The following is a 24,732-nucleotide window of genomic DNA, read 5'->3' as shown; positions in this document are numbered from 1 at the left end:
CCCTGCTCTCTTCCCTAAAAACGGATGGCATACCCCAAGCTAAAGGCGTCCACATTTCAGGAGTCCAACAGCCTTGCCTTACTCAGAAGCAAAACCTGCGTGAGCATTACAGAAGTCAGCTTAGCCTAACAAAAGCGTTCCCCATTTCAGGGCTCGACTGGTGCGAGGTTTTCTGGGCTTCCCATGGGATGAAACGTCTCAGACACATCATCACAGCCTCTTTTAATCTGCAACCCTGGAAACCAACCGCAGCGCCCAAGCACCCTACTCACCGCCGGTTCCCTCCATGATGCCCCGAACCACAGCCTGAACCCCGCTGGGTCTCATCAGCCTTTCTGAGAGCAGCTGGCCACAAAGGCGCCGCAGCCATGCTGGAGCCCGTACAAGCGCTGGCTTTGTTTCTTCCCCAGGAGAGGGACGACTCTGAAAGGAAACAAAGGAGCAGGCTAAGTAGGGTATTCTCCCCAGTGCACGCTCCCGGCAAACCCTCACTAACAGGCCTGCACCCTGCCCTGGAGGACTGGAGACCAGATAGGAGCAGAGGACACAGAAACGTTTTAAATCACTTCATCCAGTGGCACAAAGCAAATTAGGGTTTAATGAGAGACTAACCTTGCCGGGAACATCCTCTCATGCAGAGCTTCCCTCCTTTAATTAAAGTCTCCCAGGGTCAGGCAGCAGCTCTGACCGTCTCATTACTGAAATGGGGCAAGGGGCAGCTCAGGGGACAAGCCAGCCTTAATGCACGTAAGGGGACAGCAGTGGTGACTCCTGCTGCACTAGACACAGCGTAGTAGTGGGGAGGCAGCACCAGGGCTCAAGCAGAGCACTGCACAGGCACAGGTACAAACAGCAACGCTGTTCAGAGGCTGCAAATCCACAAATGGAGCAATTTGAATGTGTGCACTCGCTAGGTAGGACACATGGAGCAAGGCTGGCAATGTCACGCTGCAGCAGGACATCAGCTTGACTCTGGTCTGACCAGGAAACCCTGGCTTTTGGGTGAGCCACAGCATCTACTGAGGGTGCTGACCCCCGTGAGCTCCTCATGCAGCACCTCTGCAGCACTTGCACATAGGATGGCAGATTCTGCCTGCTCAGTAATTGCCTTCAGTCTCAGCCAGAGGATAGAGGATGTGCCACAGGCTGCTCTGAGTGCAATCCAGCAGCTGCCTCTGCAGACAGCACAGCACTTATTTCCCATTTCCTTCTCCCCACCGCCGTGAGGCAGCCTTTGAACAGACCACGAGCAGCGGCCGGTGCTGAGGCAGCAGCACGTCACCCTGCAGACTGCGTGCTGCCCCTCCATGCCATGCAAACAGGCAGCCCAGGGGACAGCAGGTGCTTTGCTGGGCCATCATATTCCTGCTGGGACGCGGGATCCGTGGCTGCCCCGCATCGAGACGGTTCCGCTGCAGCCAGTACCTGCTTGGGGCCGCCCTGCAGGACGAGCAGCTCCCGCACTGCCAGGGGCTGGTAGACACGGTCCAGGATGTGCTGCAGGGCCTCCCGGCTCCGTGCTCGCTCCGCTTCCGAAAGGCCCTGGAAAAAACAAGCCCTGAGGTGGTGAGGGCAGCCCGGCCGGGGGTGCTGCACCCACACACGGGCTGGCACCCAGCTCCCTGTGGCACGGTGCTGCCGGCGGCGTGGTGCTGGTGCCCCTCAAGCCCTCCTTCCCAGACTGTATATATACAATGCTTTAACCTCTTATTTCACACTCAGACCAACGTGGCTCAGCACCAGCCACCATAGAGGGCAGCTGAACGGGTGCTCCGAGGGCACCCCCTGCACCGGCCACCCCACGAGGCAGCACCGAAGCATCAGGACAGGCGTAGGGGAGCGCGATGCTCAAGCCCACCGACCTCATTGTGGGCAGCAGGGCCGTGTCCCAGCAGGCAGAGCCCGGCGAGGAGGAGGCCGAGGTGGTGTGCGAGAAGTGGGCTGCCCAGCGCAGGGTGCCCACACAGCTCCACCAGGGCTCCGGTGGCTGCACGGAGCCGGGCCCCGCGGGTCACCCCCGGGGGTGGCGGAGGCAAGGGTGGCCCGGGGCGCTGCCCCACACCCGGGGGCAGGTAGGGCGCCAGCCCCAGCCCCACGGCGGCCCCCAGCGCCCTCCGCAGCGCCCGGCCCTGCGCGGCGCTCAGTGTATCGGCGGCGGGCGGCGGCGGGGCACCGGGCACGGCGGCGGGGGCGGCGGGGAGGGCGGCCAGCGCCAGCAGCCGCTCCTTGAGGCACAGCAGCAGCGCCAGCACCGCGCAGGCGGCGGCCCAGCCCGGTTCGCCTTCGCCATCCTCCGCCCCGGCCGCCAGCTCCGGTGCCCGGGCCAGCACGGCGGAGCGGAGGCCGCGCAGCGCCGCCCAGCCCGGCTCTCGCCGCAGCCTCTCGTTCAGCTCCGCCGCGTTGCTGAGCACCGTCTCCAGCCGCAGGGCGCCCTCCGGGCCGGGCCCGGCCGCGCCGCCCCGCTCACCGGGCCCCGCGGGCTGCCCCAGCAGCAGCTCCAGCGCCTCCAGCACCCGCCCCGGGGCCGGCTCCCCGCCGCCCGCCATCTTGGGGCCGCCGTGCCGGGGAGGGGAGGGGCGCGCCGCTCCCCCGCCGCCATCTTGGGGAGGTCGGGGGAAGGGGAGGGGCGCTGCCGCCCGCCGCCATCTTGGGGGGATGGCGGAGGGATGGGCAGGGCGGCCCCGCCCGCCGCCATCTTGGGCAGGTCGCGGCGCCATGGCGGGCCCGGCCCGGCGGAGCGGTACCGGGGCAATACCGGGGCTCGGCGTGGCCGCCCGGAGCACCGGGAGCCCCAGCGGGGCAGGTGGTTGAGGAAAGCTGCCGCCCTGTGTGCCACCGCATCCCCGCAGCCGGCTGGGGGTGGCTGGGGCTCAGCCTTGTCCATACACAGAGCACAGGTTCTGGCTGCAGCCAGCAGCTTGTGGAGAGAAATTAGCGTTTTGTGTGAAAGGAGAGGAACACCAAGCAGTAAACACGTTACAAAGCACGCACATCAGCACTTCACTTGGCCCAGACTGTAACCAGGGTGGTTGCAACTCCTGTACCTGCCCCTGTGGTTGCAGAGAGGCACGCAGGCACTGTGGGGCACGTTATTCCTCTGCCTTCTGCTTCCTTTAAAGGGCAGGGCTGCTCTGGAGAAAACACAGCAATAATTACAGGGCCGGGCAAACATTACCGATAACAGCCTCGCCTGCGCTGCTGGGCCCGCGTGGGTCGGGCGTTAGGCTGGGCACGCAGGGTGCAGCCACCGCGATAAGGCACGAAGTGCAAGCCCAGCTTTCACCCTGCCTCCTGCTCCCCCTCTCCCTAGGGCCCGTCCAGGCAGATGGGCAGTAAGGTAAAACCTTGTGGTGCTGCGAGCTGCCAGCCACAGCTCTTATCAGCCCCGGTGCTGAGAAAACACGTGCTCTGTAATGGATCCCTCCCTCCCCGGGTAAGATTGTTATGAAGAGCAGGGGCTTCAGCAAGCGCTCGCTTTCTGCACTCGGGAGGCAGCAGCGGCCGTGGCCATAAGAAGAAGTCACGGCAGGGCAGACCTGCCTCTCAGCACGGCCACAGGCAGGGCAGCTGGCAGAGCTACACACAAAGAAATGGGCTTCTCATTTTATTAAAACAACGTATTATTTCAGTTTTATATAAAAAACGTACAATCAATTAAAACTAGACAATGGCTGGGCTCCCAGCCTGCATCAGACCCTTTTCCCGTTTTCAAAATACAAAACGTGGCAACAGCTAAACACAGTTCAGAATTTAAGTAAAGCTGTTTGATTTCAGAAAGCGCCTTCTATTAACAGCACAATAATTACACATAATATGACACAAAAGGAAATAATATAATCTGGTATACAGAAAAATAGAAATCTGCCTGCAAGTACTATATCAAATATAATTCCCTCATGTATCACAGAAAGACAATGGCACATCATTAATCAGTGTTTATAGATCATCCACCCGGCATCGGCACATGCTTGAGCAGCTCCACACAAAAGCTGGACGTGGGGCCATCCCATTCCCTGAGCGTGGCTGGCTGCCAGCATGGCCATGATTTCAGGTCTGGGAGCGCGAGGTATTTTGGAGAGTGCCACAGAAACCCCTTCCTTCCGCAGCAGAGGGGGAGAGGCGGTGGGGGCCTCTCCTCGATGAAGGAGAAGTGCTGAGCACCAGCCGAGGGCCACTGCAGGATTTGGGCATGGGGAGGCTGGGAGCTGATCCAGGAGCACCTCAGCTTCGGGACAAGGAGTGCCTACTGCCAGCCTCCCGCGTCCCCCCAGGGAGCCCCAAATGGCACCATAGCCTGCATGGAGCTGAGGGGGACCAGGAAACACACGGGCTCCCCAAAACACTCAAGCCCCAGCAATCCTGAGCTTTATCTGCACTGAAGGAGAGGGATGTGAGTGATGGATCCAGGGATGTCAGAGGGGGCTTTGGCCACCCACCACACTGCTGGCGAGGGCCAGTGCATGTCCAAGAAATGGCAAGAGCTGCTTTCGCTGCGTGGCTGCAGGCCAGCAGGAGGGCCAGGGCAGCCTAGTCATCATCCTCCCCGCCACCATAGAGCTCAGCGAGCTTCTTGAAGCGGTTGCCCCACTCGTTGAGGTAGTCGTAGTCCTGGTCCTGGTCGGAATCGGAGGAGTTGAGGGAGCTGAGCGAGGCGGCCTCCGAACCGCTGCCCTCGTAGTCGAACACCAGCAGGGAGTCGTAGGGGGGGGCTGTGGGGTCTGTGTCAGCCGCCTTCAGGTTCTGGGGCAGACAAAAGAGGAGCTCAGCACCCAGCCTCTGGCCAGGGGCTCCACCGTCCCCCACCGATGGGTACTTGTCCCCGCTGTGGCCCCGCAGGACGGCAATACATGCAGCCCAGGGGTGCTGGCACAGACAGAGGGAGCTGTGGCAATGTGCACTGCACCCCCGCCCCAGGGCAGGGCACGGAGCTGGGCTCACCTCATCGATGAAGTTTCCGATCTCATCGGGGTTGGCGGGCCGGGGCCGGTACTGGGGGGCTGCCATCAGCGGGGGGGCCACGTCGTTGCGGATCACCTCAGGGCGGGCATCCAGGCCGCGGTGCAGCTGGCTCAGGTCGTAGTCCTGTGTGGGGACGGAGACGGGGGGCATGAGGGGACAGCAAAACTACGCTCAAGGGATGGCCTCAGGCAGTGCTGGAAGGACCAGGGGCTTGCAGGGGACTGGGTAACCGACTGGGGAGCCATGCTGCCACCCGCTGTGGGGACGGTGCTGTGGAGAAAGAACCCCATGGGCAGGACTATGGCCCAGCACCCCGTCCCACCTGGTCCTCCTCGCCGCCACCCTCCTCGTCGTAGTGGTAGACATTGTCCCGCATGTCGTCCTCAGGTGGCAGCAGCGGCTCCTTCACCACCTTCCTCCTCCTCACAAAGAGCAGCAGCAGCAGCAGCAGGACTGCGAGCAGAGGGCATGGCGTCAGCGCCATGGGGTGAAAGTGGCCCCATCCCTGTCCCCACCCCACAGTACTCACTCAGCAGCGCCAGGATGCCGCCCAGGATCCCCAGGATTGCGGGGACACCCAGGCCAGTGGCGATGAATGCTCTCCGCTCACAGTTTTTGGTTGCCCCTTCGCAATCGCACACCTGGGCTTTGACTTCTGTGACTTGCGCCTTGCCCTGGCTGTCCGTCAGCCTCAGGAAGACGCTGTACTCCCCGGGCTCCAGCTCCTTATTCAGTTTCAGGAGCAGCGAGTCTTGTGCGGGAAAGACAGGGCTTGGGGTCAAGGTGTGTCCCAGCTCCCACATCTGGGGACACCCTCAGCACCCGCAGGGCTTTGCCGCGTGGCAGTGCCACCATGGGGACCGGTAGGAGCTCCAGGGGCATTCAGGGTGGCTCGGGGGATCTGGCTAGGATGCGGCCCTTGCTCAGTGTCCCCCCACTGCCCTGTGCCACAGGTGGGTGGCTGGCACGGACCCCACGGCACCTACCTTGGCCAGACATTATGACACTCCAGTTGGTGCTGGAGCCGTGCTCCAGCGCTGCCTGGAACGGGTAGGTGTTTGGGGGCAGGTCCTTGTCGACGATGGTCAGCGTCTGCTCCTCGGGCTGCCGGCTGCAGATGTCGAAGATGCGGGGCTCCGGCGTGGGCCCGTTGTCGTTCACGTCCTGGAGGAGCAGCAGCAGCGTCCCCGTGCCCGTTGCGTCCGGCACCCCTGCGGAGCTGGGCGTTAGCGAGGTGCCTGCAGCCCGTCCCGGTGTCCTGCACGGCCACCCCGTGTCCCCGCAGCCCCCTCAGCGCAGTGCAGCGCGTCCTCACCGTTGTCCACGGCCAGGACGATGGCCTTGTAGGTGCTGTTGATGGCGTGCACCGACTCGCGGTCCAGCGGCTGGGCGGCCGTGACGATGCCGTTCTCGGGGTCGATGGCCAGCCACCCCGCGGGGTCGCTGCCCATGCGGTACCTGGGCAAGGGAGGGTCAGCGGGGGGCTCGGTGCCCAGCCTGGCCCCTCCGGCCGGGCGGGACGGGGCACGCAGCCCTCGCGCCCCCAGCATCGCCCCCACTCACGTGATCCTGTTCCTCTGGTTCTTGTCGGGGTCCTGGGCCGTGTAGGAGGTGACCTCGTGCCCCACCGGCAGGTCCTCCGACACCTCCACCCTCTTGACGGGGGGCACGAAGACGGGGGGCTCGTTCACATCCCTGACGAGCACCAGCACGCTGGCCGAGGAGAGCCCGAGGGACACGGAGAGGGGGACCACGTTCTCCACCGTCACCACGAGGTCGTAGCGGTTCCTGGTCTCGTAGTCCAGGCCCTGGAGGCGGCACAGAGGAGCTGGGCTGGGAGCGGTGCTGGGGGGGACGCGTCCCGCACGGGGCAGCCCCGGGAGCCCCCAGACCCACCTTGGCGGTCCTCAGGATGCCGTCGTTGGTGTTGGGGTCGGTGGCGATGCTGAAGGCGCCGTCCTGGTCCCCGCTCTTGATGCGGTAGACGGCTTGCCAGGCCGGGGAGCCCGGCATGTCCTGGTCCGTCACGTGCAGCCTGGCCACCTCCAGCCCCACCTCGTTCTCGGGCACCGTCCCCTCGTACTGCGGGAGGGGCGCAGGGACGGTCAGCGCGGTGTGGGGCCGGGGGCAGCGGGGGAAGCGGCTCGCGGGAGCCGGCATGGGGGGGAGCTCGGTACCATGGTGGGGTCGAAGATGGGGATGTTGTCGTTGGCATCCGTGACCTTGATGACGGCCGTGGCGGTGGTGGACAGCCCCTTGCCCTCCTGGTCCGTGGCCCGGACGATCAGCGTGTAGTTGGGGGTGGTCTGCGAGCGGAGAGCAGCGCGGTCAGGGGCGCCCCGCGGCCGCTCCCACCATGGGGGTGCCGGGACGCGGCCGGGCGCCCACCTCGCGGTCCAGCCCCGTGCCGAGGACGCTGATGACGCCCTTCTGGGGGTCGATGGTGAACATCTGGGGGTGCGGGCGCGCCGGCTCCTGGCTGACGATGGAATAGCTGACGATGCCGTTGTCCACGGTCACCGCGTCGTCTGCGTCCGTGGCGTTCACGGTCATCACGGAGGTGCCTGGCGCGGGGAAAGGATGGGACGGGACAGGGAGACGTCACTCACGGGACGAGCCCCGTGGGCGCCGCCGTTGGCCCGGCACATCTCCGTCCCGGGGCCCCAGGGCCCCCCCACCCCCACCCCACGCACCCGGCTTCGCGTTCTCCTCGATGTAGCCGACGAAGACCTGCTTGGTGAAGACGGGCTTGTTGTCGTTCTGGTCCATCACCGTGATGATGATCTCCATGGGGTCCTCCACGGGCTGCCCGTTGGCCGACACGGCGTGGGAGAAGAGCTGCGGGGGCACCGTCAGTGGCGTGGCCCCCTCGAGACCCCCCCGGCGCCCCCAGCCCCGGCCCCCACTCACGACGTATTTCTCGATCTCCTCGCGGTCCAGCGGCTGCGTCACCTCCAGCCACCCTGTCTCACGCTCGATGGTGAAGACGCCCACGGGGGGGCTGTCCGCCCCCTGCCCCGTGATGCTGTAGAAAACCTTGGTCTCCTTGTCCTTGTTGGATTTGATCTGGGGGTGAGGCCGGGGGCTGTTAGAGGGGTCTGGCACTCCGCAGAGGTACCCGCGTCCCCCCCGGGGCTGCTCAGCCCGGCTGCAGGACCTGGCGCTGGCTCAGCCCTCGTCCCCACACTGTGGGGGCCACGTACCTGCACCAGCTTCATGGGGAAGGGCCCCCGGTGGTTCTCGGGGCAGCTGATGGGGGGGATGACCCAGTCCCTCTTCTGCCTTCGGAGGCCGGGGCCGGACTCGGGGAACAAGATCATGTAGGGCTCGTCACCCTGCAGGAACAGCGATTTGTCCCTGTGCCCACGGGAGCGCCAGGCAGCCGGCGGCACCCACTGCCCACCCCGCAGAGGGGCTGTGCTGAGCACAGGCACGGGGACCACGCTTCACCTGGTTGCTGCGGCGCTGTTGCCGCGAGCTGCGCTTCTCCACGGTCACCCAGGCCGAGTGCCTCTTGCCCGTGGCATCCAGGGCGGAGACGTTGAAGCGGATCTTCTGCCCGCGGAGCTGCAGCGGCTGCCTCGTCTGGAGGATGCCGTCCTCGTCCACCTCGAAGCGCGGGTCGGCTGGGACGTGCACGGCCTGCGGCTGCCCAGCACAGCCCGAGAACAGCACTGGGGACAAGAGGAGCGGGTGGGCTGCATGGCACCGTGCCTGGCACACCCCTGCCATGGGGAACAACCCCCCGTGTGCTGTGTCCCTGCTGCACACCCCAGTAACCACCAGGGCTGGGGCACAGGGGCTGCCAGTGCAGGATCCTGCACTGCAGGCAGGGGGGTGGCAGTGCACCAGTGCTTGGGGACCTCTGGGGGTCACCGAGCCTCCTGCATGGCCGGGGATCTGGGGTATGCATCTGCAGTGGGCTTGTGACCTGCTGCAGGACAGGGGCATCAGCCTGCGTGACGGGGAAGGTGCCAGCCCCGGTGCACCCAGGGGATCCTTGGGGACAGAGCAGGGAGATGGCACCCTGCTGGGGCCACAGTACGAGCCCTCACACTGGTCTGGCACTGGTCTGGTACTGGTCACAGCTGGGGCTGGCGTGCTGGAGACAAGGACAGCCCGAGGGGGGGGGACAGCGCGCAGCACGGCAGCGATCAGCAGGCATCACATGAGCGGGGCCGCGCAGCCGGGAGCTCCCTGAACAAACGCTCCTTTGTCTGGGGGATGTTTTGTTTGAGCCAGCAGCACCCAGGCTGGGTCCCCCCCACCGGCAGAGCCACCCCCAGCCCCGGCACGACCGCGGCTCGGGCAGGAGGCACTCGGTGGTGCCGTGGGATGGCGACGTGCCCGGGGTGGGATGCATGGAGCTGGGGCAGCCCTTACTGCCGGGCCCTTTCCGCCATCCCTCGGCACATCAGCCCACGTGCAGCCCAGCAATTCAGAGCCGTCGGTGAGTGGAAGGCGATAGCAGAGCTGGGCTGGGGGCTGCCACCGTGCCCCCGACCCAGCGGGTGCGATGCCAGCCCGGCCCCCAGGTGGGTCCCGCAGCCAGGCCGGGGCAGCCGGTGAGGCCGGCTGTGCAGGGACACGCCGGGGCAGGCCGGGCGCTCCCGCACCGGGGGCTGGCAGCGGGGAGGTGCCGCGGCCCCCGCGGGCACCCGGGACCTGGCACGGAGCCGGCCGGGTGCAGCGAGCACCCAGGGTGCAGCTCAGCACCCAGCCCCGCACCGGCTGCGTGCAGGGAGCGCGGTGAACGCAGGGAGCGCGCCGTGCCGAGCGCGCGCTCCCCATGGCTGTGCTCAACCTGTTTTTCCAGCTCAGCACTTGAAAAGCCAACCCCTCCCCGCCCCGTCCTCCCCGGGGGCATGCAGCCATGGGGCCTCAGCAAGGCGTGGGGCAGGGGGAGGCGGTGGGGCTGGGGGCAAGTTTGGGGGGCTCCTGAAGCGCAGGGTGCTCCACGCCTTCATGGACCCTCACCTGCCACTACCCACGGGGCCAAAATCACCGAATTACTGACTGCTGGATGGGGCGGGGGGGAGCACCCCGCACCCCCCGGATTGGGATCTGGGGACCGTGGTGCCTGGCAGCCCCCAAGCCACCCCACAACCCGCTGTGACACAGGAAGGTGTCTCGCCAGGGCTGGGCACGGGGTGAGTCACGGGCCCAGCCAAGTGCCACCACCCCAGGACAACCGGGTGCCACCACCCCGTGTCCCCACACGGTTGCGCAAGCGCGGTGGCTGCACTGGGGCAGAAGCCAGGAGTGGCGGGGAGGGGGGGGGACACAAACACCAGCTCCGGGCAGCGCGGGCGAAGGCGCTGTGAGCCACACGTCCCGCCCAGGCGCTCCCCCTGACGTCACCGAGTTTCGCCGTGACTTCAGAGTCTCGAGGTTTCTCCCACCCGGGGCTGATTCAGGACCTGCGTAGTTGGGCATCATCCGCCCCCGCCGGAGACCCACATCCCCCTTCCCCCCCAAATGGGGCCAAACGCCCACGTCCCACAGAGCTGGGGGCTCCCTCAGGGCTCCTCCCTGGGGTTCTGCCACCCCGTGCCCTGCCCGGGGACCCCTCGCCCATGGGCAAAGCAGCACACGAGGCTGAGCGCGGCCACAAGGTCCCGGTCCCATCCCAGGGCCGCCAGGCGGGTGCTGCCATCCTTCCCTCGGGGCGTGGGACAGCCGCAGCCCCAGCACCCACCGGAAACCGAGGCACTGGGCAGAGCTCCTGCTGCCCGCATTAACGCGGAGGAAATTGCTCCTTCCTCCACCGAGCTTTTTCATCAGCGTGCCAGGGCGGCTGCACCGCCGTCGGGAGGCTCGGAGCCGCAGCAGCAGCCGGCCCAGCCCCTGGAGCGCTCGGAGAGGCAGGGCCCCACGCCGCCTCTTGCCGCCCCAGCGCCGCGCGGGGCCTATCCAGACCTGTCTGAGGCACAACACAGCGCTCGACTCATCAGCTTAATTACAGGCCAGCTCGTCAGCCTGCCGCACCGCAGCCCGGCCGAGGCCTTTGAAGCGCTGCGTGGCACAGAGGGCAGCATCCTGCCCCACTGAGTGTCCCCCTGAGCGGCTGGGTATCACCGTGGCACAGCCAGGCATCACCACAGCACCACTGGCACGCACGGGCTGACACAGGCACCCGTCCGCTTCCTTCCTCCTCTGTCCCAAGCCCCAAACTGGGACGCAGGGGATTTCCAGCTGGCCCCGCTGCAGAAACCAGCCCTGTGCATCCCGGGGGTGCAGAGGGCCACGCAACTGCCCGTCACCCTGCCATCAGGCACAGCCCGAGCAGACGCAGGCTCCTGGTGCTGAGCGCTTTTGTTAATGATCAACCAGAAAGCAAACATGTATGGAATGCGTTCGCTGCAGTGCAGGGTCCAGCTCCCTGCACTGAAACTGCCAGCGCAGGTGAAACTCAGCCTGAAACTGAAGGCACAGGGGCCCCGCTGCAGTGCTCAGCGCCCCTCAGCCCCCTCTGGCATCGCTGCCAGCCACTGACCCAAGCAAATTGTGGCCAAGCCACTGCCCCGCAGTGCTGGGAGCCAGCAGGACCTCGGTGCTGGGAGAGGAAGAGCATAGTGGGGACACAAACACCCCAAAGCAACAGCTCCTCAGCACCCCAATTTCACAGCCACCCCTTCGGCACCTCCAGAACCACCTCCACCCGTGCGTGGCTCCACATCGAGCCGGGTGCTTGGTGCCCCACGCAGAGGCACCGCCAGCCCGTGGGGAGGCCACGCGTGGCGGTGGGGCTCCGCACCCCACGCCCAGGCCTGCCGGCCCCGACAGGTCTGCGCCTGAGTCAGCGCTGCCGGGAAAGGCGCCCGCTGCCCCCGCACGCCCTCGCCCCGGTGCTGCCGGCCCCGGCACCTGCAGCGCCCCAGCTCCTCGCCGTGCACCGACACGTAGGCACGGCCCCGGCCCCACGCAGCCACGACTTTGTGCCTCGTTTTGCCACCCTGGGCACCCATCCCTGCGACCACGGCCCTGCGCCACCTCGCCACGCACCGAGCCCAACCCCACAGGCACTCCGCCAGCCCCGTTGCCACCCTTGGTGCCAGGCACCAAACCCAACCCCACACCTCCACAACACCCCGGCACACCCGCTTGTCCCCACAATCGCAGCCCCGTGCCACACCGGCAGCGGGTTGTGGGGCTGCATTCCCACCCCCGTGTGCCCCCTCCACCCCTGTAGGACCCTACCTCGTCCCAGCACCTCGCCGGCCGCCACGCTGTCCCGGGGCACGGTGAAGGTGAAGGTCTCCGCGGCGAAGCCGGGCTGGCAGGGGGCTGCCTCGTCGCACCGCCGGCCGCCCACCTGCCCGGACAGAGGTGTCAGCGTGGCCACCGCCACCCCATCCCCTCCAGTCCCTTCCAGTCCCCTCCTGTCCCGTCCCCCTCACCTGGAGCAGCAGCAGCAGCAGCAGGGGGAAGCAGAGGGGGCCCATAGAGCCCCGCTGCCGCCCCATAGCTCGGTGCCGGTGCTGGACGGGACGGGACGGGACGGGACGGGACGGGACGGAGCTGCCGAGCGCTGACGCCGCCGAGCCGCAGGTGAAAGCGGCACCGCCCGCAGGTGCTGCGACCCCGCCCCGCCCCGCCCCACCGGGAGGCGGCCCCCCCCCGGTCCAGCCCCGGTCCCCCCAACCCCTCCCGGTCCTTCCCCCAAGCCCTCGGGGAGCGGCCCCGGCACCGGCACCCTCCGGTCCCGGAGCCCCGGGGGAGCCTCGAGGGGGTGGCTACGGTGAAACCCGGGCAAGAAGCCCCCCAGGGACCCCCCCCCGGGGACCTTACGGCACCCCCAAGCAGGGGGGAACCCCCTGGTGCCACCGCCTCCTCCTGCCCCACAGAGCACCCAGCGCTGACCCCAGGAGCAGGGTCAGGGGCTGAGCCCCCCCTATAGGGAAGCAGGCAGCACCCCCCCAGCACCCCCTGCCCCGGGGGGAGCTCTGGGCTGTGTCAATGCAGCGCTATCAGTGCTTAGTGTGGGCAGCGGGGGGGTCGCTGGGGATGGGGAGCTCTGGGACCAGTCCTGCCCATGCACACCAGCACCACCAGCTGCTTCCCTGGCATCCACCTTGTCCTCCCCTTCCACACGAGGACAGGGACAGCCCTGGGGAGAGATCCCACTGCCTCGGCACCCCCCTAGTGATGCTGCAGGTCCCCAGCCAAGCAGTGTTTCTGTGGGCCCCCCCCTCCCATTCTACCAGGCCCACAGAAGCACACACAGACAGGAGGATCTTAAAAAAAAAAAAAAAAAGAAATCCACATCCTTTATTAAAACTTCTACATAACCCAGCTTAGCCCGTCTGTATCATCACACTACATTTATTTCATTAAAAAATACACAGGAGGAAGCCGAGGCCGCTTCAGCAGAAGGCATCAGAAGGACTGAGGGGGGGGGGGGGCAGCGCCGGCCCCAAGGCACAGCAGGGGTAAGGCTTTGGGCAGCAGGAGCAGCAGCACAGGAGGGGCCGGGGGGGGCCCTACTCATCGTCCTCCCCGCCGCCGTAGAGCTCGGCCAGCTTCTTGAAGCGGTTGCCCCACTCGTTGAGGTAGTCGTAGTCCTGGTCCTGGTCGGAGTCGGAGGAGTTGAGGGAGCTGAGCGAGGCGGCCTCCGAACCGCTGCCCTCGTAGTCGAACACCAGCAGGGAGTCGTAGGGGGGGGCTGTGGGGTCTGTGTCAGCCGCCTTCAGGTTCTGGGGGGGGATAGAAGAGGAGCTCAGCGGGGAGCTAGAGATGCCCCAAGCCCCCCCCAGCAGGGGAAGGGGCTCACCTCGTCGATGAAGGTGCCGATGTCCTCGGGGTTGGCGGGCCGGGGCCGGTACTGGGGGGCTGCCATCAGCGGGGGGGCCACGTCGTTGCGGATCACCTCGGGGCGGGCATCCAGGCCGCGGTGCAGCTGGCTCAGGTCGTAGTCCTGTGTGGGGACAGCGCGGGGTCAGGCCAGCCCGCGGTGACACGGGGACACCCCCATCCCTGGCACCCACCTGGTCCTCCTCGCCCCCGCCCTCCTCCCCGTAGTAGAAGACGTTGTCCCGCGTGTCGTCCTCCGGCAGCAGCAGCGGCTCCTTCACCACCTTCCTCCTCCTCACAAAGAGCAGCAGCAGCAGCAGGATGACTGCGGGAGAGGAGCGGCATCAGTGGGGGCACCCCAGCACCCACGGGTGGGGCGCAGCCCCTTCAAACCCCCCTCAACTCACTCAGAAAAGCCAGGAGGGCGCCCAGGACGGCGAGGATGATGGGCACGCCGGTGGCCACCTGCGGCTCGTAGGCGCAGCTCTCCACCCGGCCCTGGCAGTCGCACACTTGTGCCTTGATGACGGTGACCTGGTCCTTGCCCTGGCGGTCGAAGAGCCGCAGGTAGACGCTGTACTCCTCCTGCTCCAGCGGCTCCGTCAGCCGCAAGGTGACGGTGTCACCTGCGTGAGAGGAGTGACGTGGGTGACCTGAGGTGCCTACCCCTGCAGCAGCTGAGGCACCCATCGCGTTGAGCCTCTGCCTTACCGGTGTCCCCGACCTCCACTGCCCAGCTGTCCCCCGAGCCGTGGCTCAGCTCAGCACGGAAGGGACCCGTGTTGGGGGGCAGGTCCCTGTCGATGATGGTGAGGACCTGGGGCACGGGGCTGCGGTTGCAGACGACGATGTTGCGGGGCTCAGGCTCAGGGCCGTGGTCGTTCACGTCCAGCAGGGTGAGGAGCAGGGTGCCAGTGCCCGTGGCGGGTGGAGAACCTGCCGAGAGGAGCCGGGCTGGCGGGGCACCCCGAGAGCAGGGCCTCCCTCCCACCCCCAAGGACCAGACCGCGCGGGCACCGCTCCCTGCCCAAGGGAGCGAGCCGGGATGCAGCACCCCCGTGACACCAGGAGCACGTGTCCCTCACGTGGGACAGCACCCGGCAGGAACAAGGGCTCCTTTCATGGCCACCGCGCCTCACCGTCGTCCACGGCCAGCAGCACGGCCACGTAGGTGCTGTTCTTGGCGAAGGGCGACTCGCGGTCCAGGTGGTCCCGTGCCGTGATGAGCCCGTTCTCCAGGTGCACCGACAGCCAGCCTGCAGGGTCGCTGCCCACCACGTACCTGGGGGACAGAGGGTGCTGGTTCCACAAGGGCACGGCAGCAGGACCCCCCCGGCCCCAACCAACCCCAGCCCCGCTCACTTGATGCGCTGCCGCTGGGCTTTGTCGGGGTCCTGGGCCGTGTAGGAGGCCAGGGGCTGCCCCAGCGGCGCGTCCTCCGCCACCTGGGCGAGCCGCACCGGGGGGTCGAAGACGGGTGCCTCGTTCACATCCTCCACGCTGACCGTCACCGTGGCCGTGGCCGTGGGCAGCTTGACGGCGAAGGGGGCCTCGTTTGCCACGGCCACGTGGAGCACAAACTGCCTCTTGGCCTCGTAGTCCAGAGCCTGCAGGAGGGGACGGGACGGGCAGCACCACGCAGGGCGGGTGGCCGCACCGCGGGGACGGGCACGGGACACGCACCTTGGCTGTCCGCAGGACGCCCTCGTTGCTGGCAGGGTCGGTGGTGATGGCGAAGGCGCCGCCCTCGTTGCCGCGCACGATGGAGTAGACGGCGCGCCACGCCGGCGTCTGGGGCTCGTCCAGGTCCGTGGTGTGCAGCCGGGCCACCTCCAGCCCGGCCTCGTTCTCCGGCACGGCCGCCTCGTACTGTGCATTGGGGACCGTCAGCAACGAGCCCGCCGTGCCCGGCCCACCCTGCCCGCCCGACAGCCACGTTACCGTTTTGGGGTCAAACTCGGGGGCGTTGTCGTTCACATCCGTGATCTCAATCACGGCCAGCGCTGTGGTGGTCAGCCCCTCGCCATCCAGGTCGGCCGCCTGCACGGTCAGCGTGTACTCCCGCACGCGCTGCGGGGGGCAGACAGACAGACAGACACCCGTCAGCACCCCGCAGCCCGCCCGGTGCCAGCGCCACCCCCATGGTGCCGCGGGTCCCACCTCGCGGTCGAGGCCGCTGGCAATGACGCTGAGGGTGCCGGTGGCCCTGTTGACGGTGAACATGTGGGGATGGGGCTCCCGTGGCTCCTGGCTGAGGATGGAGTAGGCAAGGACACCGTTGTAGGTTTCCACAGCGTCATCTGCATCCGTGGCGTTCACCTGCATCACCGAGGTGCCTGTGGGATGGGGCGTCCGTGTGAGGGAGGGACAGGGCACCCATGTCCCCAGGAGGGGCAGTGCTGGGGCTCTCCAAGGACACATCCAGCAGGAGGCAGAGTTTCGCCATGGGGCCACGCCACACCCAAACCACCGTGGCACCGGCCCTACCTGGCAAAGCACCCTCGGGCACGGAGCCCCTGAACACCTCCTGCGTGAACTGGGGCTTGTTGTCGTTCTGGTCCGTCACCGTCACTATGATCTCCATCGGCTCCTCCACGGGCTTGCCGTTCTCGGACACGGCGTGGGAGAAGAGCTGCGAGGCAGAGGGGTGAGCAGGGAGCTGGCACAGCGCCTGCCCCAGCGCCCCGTCCCCCAGCCGGCACCTACGTGGTACTTGTCCATGTGCTCCCGGTCCAGCGGCTGCGTCACCTTCATCCAGCCCGTCTCCTTCTCGATGGTGAAGATGCCCTCGGGGTGGGTGTCTGCCCCCTGCCCCGTGATGCTGTAGAAGATCTTCGCCTCCCGGTCCCGGTTGGATTTGATCTGGAGGGGTGCGCAGCAGCGCTCAGTGCTGGGGCTTGGCAGCCCCCCCACGGCACCGCACCCCATCCTGGCACCCCCCCATGCCCATGGCCGGCACCTCCGCTGCCCTGGGCGCACACATCCATGCCCAGCTCCAGATGCCTGCCCAGATGCGACGATGACGGGCACACCCAGAGCATCACCCCACCCCAGGGCACCCACCCACACCTCTGGGCCCCCTCCATACCTGAACCAGCTTTTTGGGGAAGGGACCCCTCTCATTTTCAGGGACCTTGATGGGAGGGATCACCCAGTCCCTCTTCCGCCTCCTCAGAGCCCTGGGGACACCGGGGACCTCCTGGTGGGAAGGAGAGCGGGGTGAGGGAGCAGCCACACGGGGAAAGGTCTGGGGGACGGGGGTGTTTGCCTGGGGGGGGGCTGCCCAGGAGCATTACCTGCAGGGAGCGCCGGCTCCGCACAGGGCCTGGCTGGATGGTGGCATCCTGGGGAGTCACAAGCAGCCACCCTGGGGGCCTCGGTGCCACCGCTCCCACGTGGGGCTCCTCGTCCTCGTACTGCACCGTGCCATCGCCTGCTGTGAGGGGCAGGGGTCAGGGTGGCCACGGAGGGGACACAACCTGCTGCCCCCACCCCAGCCATGCTGGGGGCTGTCCCTAAACTCCACGTGCCCCCTGCGTGGCCCTGGGAGCTCCCGGCCAGCCCGGCTGAGCCCTGGGGATTAGGATCAGGAGGGGGAGGCCGGAGTGGTTCCCGGCACTGGGGGCGGGCAGGAGCTCGGCTTTGGCTTTGTTTCGGAGATGACGGGGAAATTCCTGGGCACGCAGGGCCCTGCCCCGCGCCTCCCACCTCTGTGTGTCACCGCCTGCTCCCTCCCCCCCCACCCCCCACCCCCCCCACCCCAGGCTGGGACCCGCACTGCAGCAGGGCCCTGCACCCAAAGCCACGCTGCGCCCCCGCGCCATGCTGGGCCCAGCCCCAGCACCCCCAGCACCCCGCAGGATTAGGGGATTAGCAGTGCTAAGCCTGCTCTGGCTGTGCTGGCCGAGAGGCTGCCAGGAGCAGGGAGAGCGATGGAAGCAGGGCGAGGAGAGCCGTGCCCCGCGGGCGTAGCAGGTCCTGGGCTGGGGGAGCAGGAGCAGGTCCCCAGGGGGCCCCCTGGACCCCGCGCTGGGGCAGAGCTGGTGCCTGGAGGGCAACTCTTGCAAGCAATCAGGGATGGTGCTGGGGACGAAATGGCCATGGCCACACCACGAGGGCCACGGCCACACCAGGGCACGAGGAGCCAGCCCTCGCCATGGGGTCGGGGTCTGCAGCCCCGCTCCAGCACCAGGCTCCCCCCATGCCCCCGAGGTTCCTAGGCACCACGCAGCCTGGGCACCCTGCCCGTCTCCGTGGGGCCCGGTGATGGAGCCGAGCCCAGGCTCCCACGGAGGGGCTGCAGCCCCCCGGCCGGCCCCAGCCCCTACCCACGGCCCCAGCCTGGCAGGAGCTGCCCGCGGCTCTCGGCAGCCGGGGGTCTGAGGTCAGGGCTGGCACGGGGAGAGCTCTCAGGGCCAGAGCTTTCAGCGCTCCGCAGCCATTAGGGGAGCGCTGCCTGCGGTCGTGGTTCCCGAGCAGCCCCGTTCCCCGGGGATGCCGACGAGTAAACACGGCGGGCGGCCCCGCCGGCACCGGGAACCGGCACCGGGAGCCAGCCCCGGGAACCGGCCCCTGCCGCCCCGCCGTGCCCCCGAGCCCCCCGCCCGTACCGGAGAAGGTGGCCCCGGGGCGACCGGTCCCAGCGGCAGCCCGGCGCCTGGCACCGACCCGCGGGGTCCCGCCCTGCCCGGCGGCTCCCGGCCGCTCTCCGCCGACCGGAGGCGCCGGCATCAGCCGACGGGGCCCGAACGGCACCGCCAGAGCCCCCCCTGGCCAGGAAAGGGGGGTCCGCGACCAGCCCACAGCCTGCAAGGGGTCGCCCCGCGATGCCGAGGGCACGGCCGGGGGGCAAAGGAGCGAGCCCACGGCCCGGGGGGGGCACAGCAGCCCCGCACCCCGAGGGCACCAACCAGCTCCGCACCGCGGCTAGCACCGGGCCCCCAAGTTGGAGGGCGAAGGGGGAAGAACAGGGCCGAGCACCGCAGCAAGGGGGGGGCTCTCCACCACCCCCAGCCCATCCCGGGGCAGCCCACCTGCCCCCGCCGCCCCGGTGCCGGTGCCTCCCGGCGTGGCGGCGCCCCAAAGCCCCCTCCGCCCCCTCGGTGATGCTCCCCGCGCCCCGACGGCGCCGCTTACCTGGCCCCGGGGGAGCGCACGGCCGGGCCGGGGCCGGGGCGGCGGCAGGCGGTAGGAGCAGGAGCAGGAGGAGCGGGCAGAGCCCGGAGCGCGACCCCCGCATGGCCCCGCCGCTACCGAGCGCCGCGCCCCCGCCCGCTGCTCCGCGAGGCTCCAGGTGAGGCCGCGGCCGCGCAGGTACCGACCGGCCCCCCCCGCCCCGCCCCGCCCCGCCCCGCCCGGTCCGGTCCCGCCCCGCCCCGCCCGGTCCCGCCCCGGTTCCGCCCCCCTCCCCCCCCCGCCGAGCCGTTCCCGGTCCCCCCGTGCGCCCCTCCCGGGGTGTTCCCCGCCCTCCCCAGGTCCTCCCCGGTTCCGCCGCTACCTCCGTGCGCCCCCCCCGGGCTCTCCTCGCGCACCCGGTTGGGGCAGCGGCAGCCGGTGCCCGGGGGGGGGAGGTGGAGAGCCGCGACCCCCCCCCCAGCTCCGGGGGGCTGAGCGGTGAGGCGCAGCACGGAGCCGTCGTCCCAACGGGGGCTGCCGGTGCCTGGGCACCCCCCGGGCATGGAACAGCACCCGCGTGCAAGACCCCGCACCCTGACCCTCCCCAGGCACCCTGTGGGGCTGGGGGGCACAGTGGGGCCGGGGTTTGGCACCCCCTGCGCTGGCACCCACGTGGGCATTGCTGGGAGCTTTGCCAGGGGCACAGTCCAAGGGCACGGAGCTGGCCCTGGTCAGCGCTCGGAGCGCCCGGAGTGGCCGGAGCCATGGCACCCTGCACCCTCATCCTCCTCCTTCTCCTCCTCCTCCTGCAGGTAGGGCGCTCTGGGGGCTGCTGCGCATCGGTGAGGGGTGACGAGGAGGGGAGAGGAAACCCGCACGGCACAGCCCCGCTGCCCTCCCGCTGCTCTCCATCCCGCAGGTCACGGTGCTCAGCACCCAGGTAGATGACGTGGCCTTCCCCGCGTCTGGCCGCGGCCTCCGAAGGCAGAAGAGGGACTGGGTCATCCCCCCCATCAGCTGCATGGAGAATAACCAGGGGCCCTTCCCCATGAAGCTGGTGCAGGTACGTGGCCCCCACGGTGTGGGGACGAGGGCTGAGCCAGCACCGGGCCCTGCAGCCGGGCTGAGCAGCCCCGGGGGGGACGCGGGTACCTCTGCGGAGCGCCAGACCCCTCTAACAGCCCCCCGCCTCGCCCCCAGATCAAATCCAACAAGGACAAGGAGACCAAGGTTTTCTACAGCATCACGGGGCAGGGGGTGGACAGCCCCCCCGTGGGCGTCTTCACCATCGAGCGTGAGACGGGGTGGCTGGAGGTGACACAGCCGCTGGACCGCGAGGAGATCGAGAAATACGTCGTGAGTGGGGGCCGGGGCTGGGGGCGCCGGGGGGTCCCGAGGGGGCCACGCCACTGACGGTGCCCCCGCAGCTCTTCTCCCACGCCGTGTCGGCCAACGGGCAGCCCGTGGAGGACCCCATGGAGATCATCATCACGGTGATGGACCAGAACGACAACAAGCCCGTCTTCACCAAGCAGGTCTTTGTCGGCTACATCGAGGAGAACGTGAAGCCGGGTGCGTGGGCTGGGGGTGGGGGGGCCACGGGGCCCCGGGACAGAGCTGCGCCAGGCTGACGGTGGCACCCACGGGGCTTGTCCCATGAGTGACATCTCCCCATCCCGTCCTGTCCCCACACCAGGCACCTCCGTGATGACCGTGAACGCCACGGACGCGGATGACACGGTGGCTGCAGACAACGGCATCGTCAGCTACTCCATCGTCAGCCAGGAGCCGGCGCGCCCGCACCCCCAGATGTTCACCATCAACCCCCAGAAGGGCGTCATCAGCGTCCTCGGCACGGGGCTGGACCGCGAGGTGGGCGCCCGGCCACGTCCTGGCACCCCCATGGTAGGAGCGGCCGCGGGGCGCCCCTGACCGCGCTGCTCTCCGCTCGCAGACCACCCCCAACTACACGCTGATCGTCCGGGCCACGGACCAGGAGGGCAAGGGGCTGTCCACCACCGCCACGGCCGTCATCGAGGTCACGGATGCCAACGACAACATCCCCATCTTCGACCCCACCATGGTACCGAGCTCCCCCCCATGCCGGCTCCCGCGAGCCGCTGCCCCCGCTGCCCCCAGCCCCACACCGCGCTGACCGTCCCTGCGCCCCTCCCGCAGTACGAGGGGACGGTGCCCGAGAACGAGGTGGGGCTGGAGGTGGCCAGGCTGCACGTGACGGACCAGGACATGCCGGGCTCCCCGGCCTGGCAAGCCGTCTACCGCATCAAGAGCGGGGACCAGGACGGCGCCTTCAGCATCGCCACCGACCCCAACACCAACGACGGCATCCTGAGGACCGCCAAGGTGGGTCTGGGGGCTCCCGGGGCTGCCCCGAGCGGGACGCGTCCCCCCCAGCACCGCTCCCAGCCCAGCTCCTCTGTGCCGCCTCCAGGGCCTGGACTACGAGACCAGGAACCGCTACGACCTCGTGGTGACGGTGGAGAACGTGGTCCCCCTCTCCGTGTCCCTCGGGCTCTCCTCGGCCAGCGTGCTGGTGCTCGTCAGGGATGTGAACGAGCCCCCCGTCTTCGTGCCCCCCGTCAAGAGGGTGGAGGTGTCGGAGGACCTGCCGGTGGGCCACGAGGTCACCTCCTACACGGCCCAGGACCCCGACAAGAACCAGAGGAACAGGATCACGTGAGTGGGGGCGATGCTGGGGGCGCGAGGGCTGCGTGCCCCGTCCCGCCCGGCCGGAGGGGCCAGGCTGGGCACCGAGCCCCCCGCTGACCCTCCCTTGCCCAGGTACCGCATGGGCAGCGACCCCGCGGGGTGGCTGGCCATCGACCCCGAGAACGGCATCGTCACGGCCGCCCAGCCGCTGGACCGCGAGTCGGTGCACGCCATCAACAGCACCTACAAGGCCATCGTCCTGGCCGTGGACAACGGTGAGGACGCGCCACGGGCAGCGGGGGCTGCGGGGACACGGGGTGGCCGTGCAGGGCGCGGGGACGGGCTGCAGGCACCTCGCTAACGCCCAGCTCCGCAGGGGTGCCGGACGCAACGGGCACGGGGACGCTGCTGCTGCTCCTCCAGGATGTGAACGACAACGGGCCCACGCCGGAGCCCCGCATCTTCGACATCTGCAGCCGGCAGCCCGAGGAGCAGACGCTGACCATCGTCGACAAGGACCTGCCCCCAAACACCTACCCGTTCCAGGCAGCGCTGGAGCACGGCTCCAGCACCAACTGGAGTGTCATAATGTCTGGCCAAGGTAGGTGCCGTGGGGTCCGTGCCAGCCACCCACCTGTGGCACAGGGCAGTGGGGGGACACTGAGCAAGGGCCGCATCCTAGCCAGATCCCCCTGAGCCACCCTGAATGCCCTCTCTCCCACACAAGACTCGCTGCTCCTGAGACTGAATAAGGAGCTGGAGCCCGGGGAGTACAGCATCTTCCTGAGGCTGACAGACAGCCAGGGCAAGGCACAAGTCACAGAAGTCAAAGCCCGGGTGTGCGATTGCGAAGGGGCAGCCGAAAACTGCGAGCAGAGAGCGTTCACTGCCACTGCCATCGTCGACATCAGGGATGCCATCAGCAACGTTCCCGTCTTCAGCTTCACCATGGTACCTGTCTCCCCTACTCGAGCCGGCTCCAGGGAGTCGTTTTCCCCTCTCCCCCACATCGGGGTGACCGTCCCTGTCCCCCTCACCTGGGTGATCCCCACGGCCGCAGCAGGCTGGAGGTGCAGATGAGCCTTGTCCTGGGCACGGCCCCCCTGCCCCAGGCGCTCAGCCTCTGCGCTCCCCTGGCTCTCACTGCCCACCCAGACACCGTGTGCGCAGCAGGTGGTCCCCAAACACCCCCTGAAGCTGCCGATGGGGACGGACGCGGGCTCCCAGCCACCACCACCACTGCTATCAGCACGCAGATGAGGCGCCGGGCCCTCCCGGTGGCGCAGGAGGGGAGGCAGGCAGGTCGGACGAGCAGGGCTTGCCCGCGGTGATCCCGCTGACTGCTCCTCGCAGCCTCCACGTGCCCGGCCCCGCTCACGCGCTCTGAGCTCTTTGCAGGGGGAGGCTGGGCCGGCAGCTCCACTGTGGCTCAACCAGTCCTGGTCGCCTCAAAATCCAGCTGGACTTGGGGCCATCAGCCCCGGGGCTGCGGTGCCGCCAGAGCACGGGTTCCGTCGGGGCACACCGGGGTGTGCCGGCTGCTGGGGAGCCGCCTGCACGGGCCGGCCCAGCCGGGGAGGAGCGTGCCGGGATAGCGGCCCCCGGTCCCAGCAGCTCCCTGGGGAAGGTGTCTGGGACAGGGGATGGCAGCCTGCGGGGTGGCACCGGGTGCGGGGACCTGGCAGAGCGGGACGGAGGAGAGGCAGGTAAGCCACCGCGAGCCCTCGCTTGCTGTTGTGCCTCCTGAAGGTCGGGGAAGCCAAAGCCCGCAGCCAGCCCTGGGCTAGGGGCAGGCACTTGGGGCAGCCCCAGAGGAGCAGTTGGGGTGGTTTTGGGGGTCCCACCCCACCGAGCACGGCCAGGGGCTGCTGTGGGGGAAGGGGCAGCGCCCCGACCCCGTGCTGGCTGCCTGCCCCAGGCAGTGCCGGAGCACTTGCAGGGTTAACATGTGCTGCACGTGATGTGGTGACACCGCGATCGGTGCAGGCTGGGAAGGTGACAGGGACATGGCCGCTTCCTCCCCGGGGGTGGCCCGTCGGTGCACACCGACACGGGGCTGAACGGGGAGCCCGGCAGCCCTCCTTCCAGGCAGAAAGCCGGGCAGGGTGCCCACGCCGTGCACAGCGGTGGTGCCCTGGGCATGCAGGCAGCTGCTGGGGGTGTTGGGGTGCACCCCTGGGACCTGGCAGGCACAGCAGGGTGCTGGGGATGGAGAAGTTCCCGGAGGGACCCGGCTGCACTGACACCAGCACGGGGCCCTGCCCACCCTGGGTTCCCCTCAGCCCCCCGCTACCCATCCCAAATAATTACTCCTGGGGGTGGAGCGCTCGGGTGGTGGTGCTGGGGGGAGCGGGACAGTGCTTCTGGGGAGCCCCCCAGCCCTCGCTGCTCCCTTGCTGCAGGTTGGAGGCATGGAGAGGCCGCAGGGCTCCCTGACCACCCACGTGCTGAACACGGCCACGGGGCTGCCCGCCGCCCGCCTCGCCCTCCGCCTGGCCCAGCTGCAGGAGCCGGGGGCGCAGTGGAGGGAGCTGGCACAGAGGTAGGGGAGGTGACACCACCCAGCCCCATTCCCCCCCCCCCGAGACCCCCAGCTGAGAGAGCTCCGGGGGGAGGCTTTTAGGGCCATCATCTTGTGCCTCCTTGTGTTTTTTAGGTGGACGGATGAGGACGGGCGCTGCCTGCCCCTCCTGCCTCCGGGGCAGGCTAAGGCTGGCACCTACAAGCTGCACTTTGAGACGGCGGAGTACTGGGAGAGTCTGGGGTACAGCAGCTTCTACTCCTTCGTGGAGGTACCTGGCTGAAGGGCAGAGAGGGGGGGGCGCCTGGTGCCTCTGGGAGCCAGCCCCGGTCACTGCCGGAGCTGCAGGGGGGCTGGAGGCGGTGTCCATGCGTGCAGGAGCTCCCTCCCCCCAGCCACCTCCTGCTGCACTGCTTGGAGTGGCCTCAGATGACAGGGAGAGGGGCAGGGGTGGCTTGTGGCTGGGGCTTTCTCCCCCTCAACCCCTTTTTGCTCTCCCCTAGGTCGTCTTCACCATCACCGACCCAACCCAGAAGCTGCACATCCCGCTGCTGATCAGCCCCTACTCCTACACAACGTACCGGGGCAGCTAGGGCAGGGCACATCCTCCCCGCGGGGCCGCCGCTACACGACTGACACCATTAAAGGATTCAAACAGCACCACTAGTCTCAAA

General features: G+C 68.3%; 4 protein-coding genes across 4 annotated transcripts in view; 1 reads left to right on the top strand and 3 right to left on the bottom strand.

The window, feature by feature from the left end:
• The window catches only part of TANGO6 (transport and golgi organization 6 homolog), a 30,138-nt gene extending 27,524 nt beyond the window's left edge, over window positions 1-2,614 (bottom strand). The window contains 4 exon segments of the mRNA XM_082770307.1: window positions 273-423; window positions 1,426-1,542; window positions 1,863-2,590; window positions 2,593-2,614. Coding sequence (XP_082626433.1) covers window positions 273-423; window positions 1,426-1,542; window positions 1,863-2,590; window positions 2,593-2,599 — 1,003 coding nt within the window. The 5' untranslated portion in view covers window positions 2,600-2,614.
• A 983-nt stretch (window positions 2,615-3,597) lies between these two features.
• LOC309882809 (cadherin-1-like) lies at window positions 3,598-12,487 on the bottom strand. The gene is made up of 16 exons (XM_082770221.1): window positions 12,360-12,487; window positions 12,160-12,274; window positions 8,410-8,633; window positions 8,163-8,294; window positions 7,870-8,025; window positions 7,653-7,797; window positions 7,348-7,523; window positions 7,137-7,265; window positions 6,856-7,041; window positions 6,523-6,767; window positions 6,275-6,417; window positions 5,946-6,170; window positions 5,489-5,710; window positions 5,282-5,412; window positions 4,939-5,082; window positions 3,598-4,740 (listed from the first exon to the last, which is right to left on the bottom strand). Exons 1-16 carry the CDS (start codon window positions 12,423-12,425, stop codon window positions 4,528-4,530), a joined length of 2,652 nt encoding a protein of 883 aa, XP_082626347.1. The 5' UTR covers window positions 12,426-12,487; the 3' UTR covers window positions 3,598-4,527.
• A 729-nt stretch (window positions 12,488-13,216) lies between these two features.
• Window positions 13,217-19,055, bottom strand: LOC309882539 (B-cadherin). Its single transcript, XM_082769727.1, has 15 exons — window positions 18,889-19,055; window positions 17,049-17,188; window positions 16,841-16,951; window positions 16,459-16,614; window positions 16,240-16,384; window positions 15,913-16,088; window positions 15,694-15,822; window positions 15,436-15,621; window positions 15,115-15,359; window positions 14,892-15,034; window positions 14,464-14,688; window positions 14,160-14,378; window positions 13,947-14,077; window positions 13,733-13,876; window positions 13,217-13,655 (listed from the first exon to the last, which is right to left on the bottom strand). The coding sequence occupies exons 1-15, from the start codon at window positions 18,989-18,991 to the stop codon at window positions 13,443-13,445; spliced, it is 2,466 nt and encodes an 821-aa protein (XP_082625853.1). The 5' UTR covers window positions 18,992-19,055; the 3' UTR covers window positions 13,217-13,442.
• Window positions 19,056-19,194: 139 nt separating this feature from the next.
• Window positions 19,195-24,718, top strand: LOC309882561 (cadherin-1-like). The gene is given in 14 exon segments (XM_082769768.1): window positions 19,195-19,679; window positions 19,787-19,930; window positions 20,068-20,223; window positions 20,295-20,439; window positions 20,564-20,739; window positions 20,822-20,950; window positions 21,046-21,255; window positions 21,257-21,564; window positions 21,670-21,812; window positions 21,914-22,138; window positions 22,265-22,488; window positions 23,940-24,079; window positions 24,194-24,329; window positions 24,562-24,718. Coding segments are annotated over 14 exon segments (2,274 nt in total). The 5' UTR covers window positions 19,195-19,631; the 3' UTR covers window positions 24,652-24,718.
• Window positions 24,719-24,732: the final 14 nt, after the last annotated feature.

The sequence above is a fragment of the Aythya marila genome (assembly GCF_965140915.1).
Source record: "Aythya marila genome assembly, chromosome: 12".
Taxonomy (NCBI): Eukaryota; Metazoa; Chordata; class Aves; order Anseriformes; family Anatidae; genus Aythya; species Aythya marila.
Note: the sequence above shows the minus strand (reverse complement) of the source record. Positions and strands in the feature narration are given on the sequence as shown.

Excerpts from the sequence above, each read along its gene's own strand:
- LOC309882539 (XM_082769727.1), bottom strand. The coding sequence starts at position 18,991 with ATGCGGGGGTCGCGCTCCGGGCTCTGCCCGCTCCTCCTGCTCCTGCTC. Across the intron at positions 17,189-18,888 it reads GTGCGCTCCCCCGGGGCCAG|CAGGCGATGGCACGGTGCAG; the intron begins GTAAGCGGCGCC and ends TGCCCCTCACAG. Across the intron at positions 14,379-14,463 it reads AGTGGAGGTCGGGGACACCG|GTGACACCGTCACCTTGCGG; the intron begins GTAAGGCAGAGG and ends CCTCTCACGCAG.
- LOC309882809 (XM_082770221.1), bottom strand. The coding sequence starts at position 12,425 with ATGGGGCGGCAGCGGGGCTCTATGGGCCCCCTCTGCTTCCCCCTGCTG. Across the intron at positions 7,266-7,347 it reads GCACGGGGCTGGACCGCGAG|ACCACCCCCAACTACACGCT; the intron begins GTGGGCGCCCGG and ends CTCCGCTCGCAG. Across the intron at positions 5,083-5,281 it reads GTGGCGGCGAGGAGGACCAG|GACTACGACCTGAGCCAGCT; the intron begins GTGGGACGGGGT and ends GTCCCCACACAG.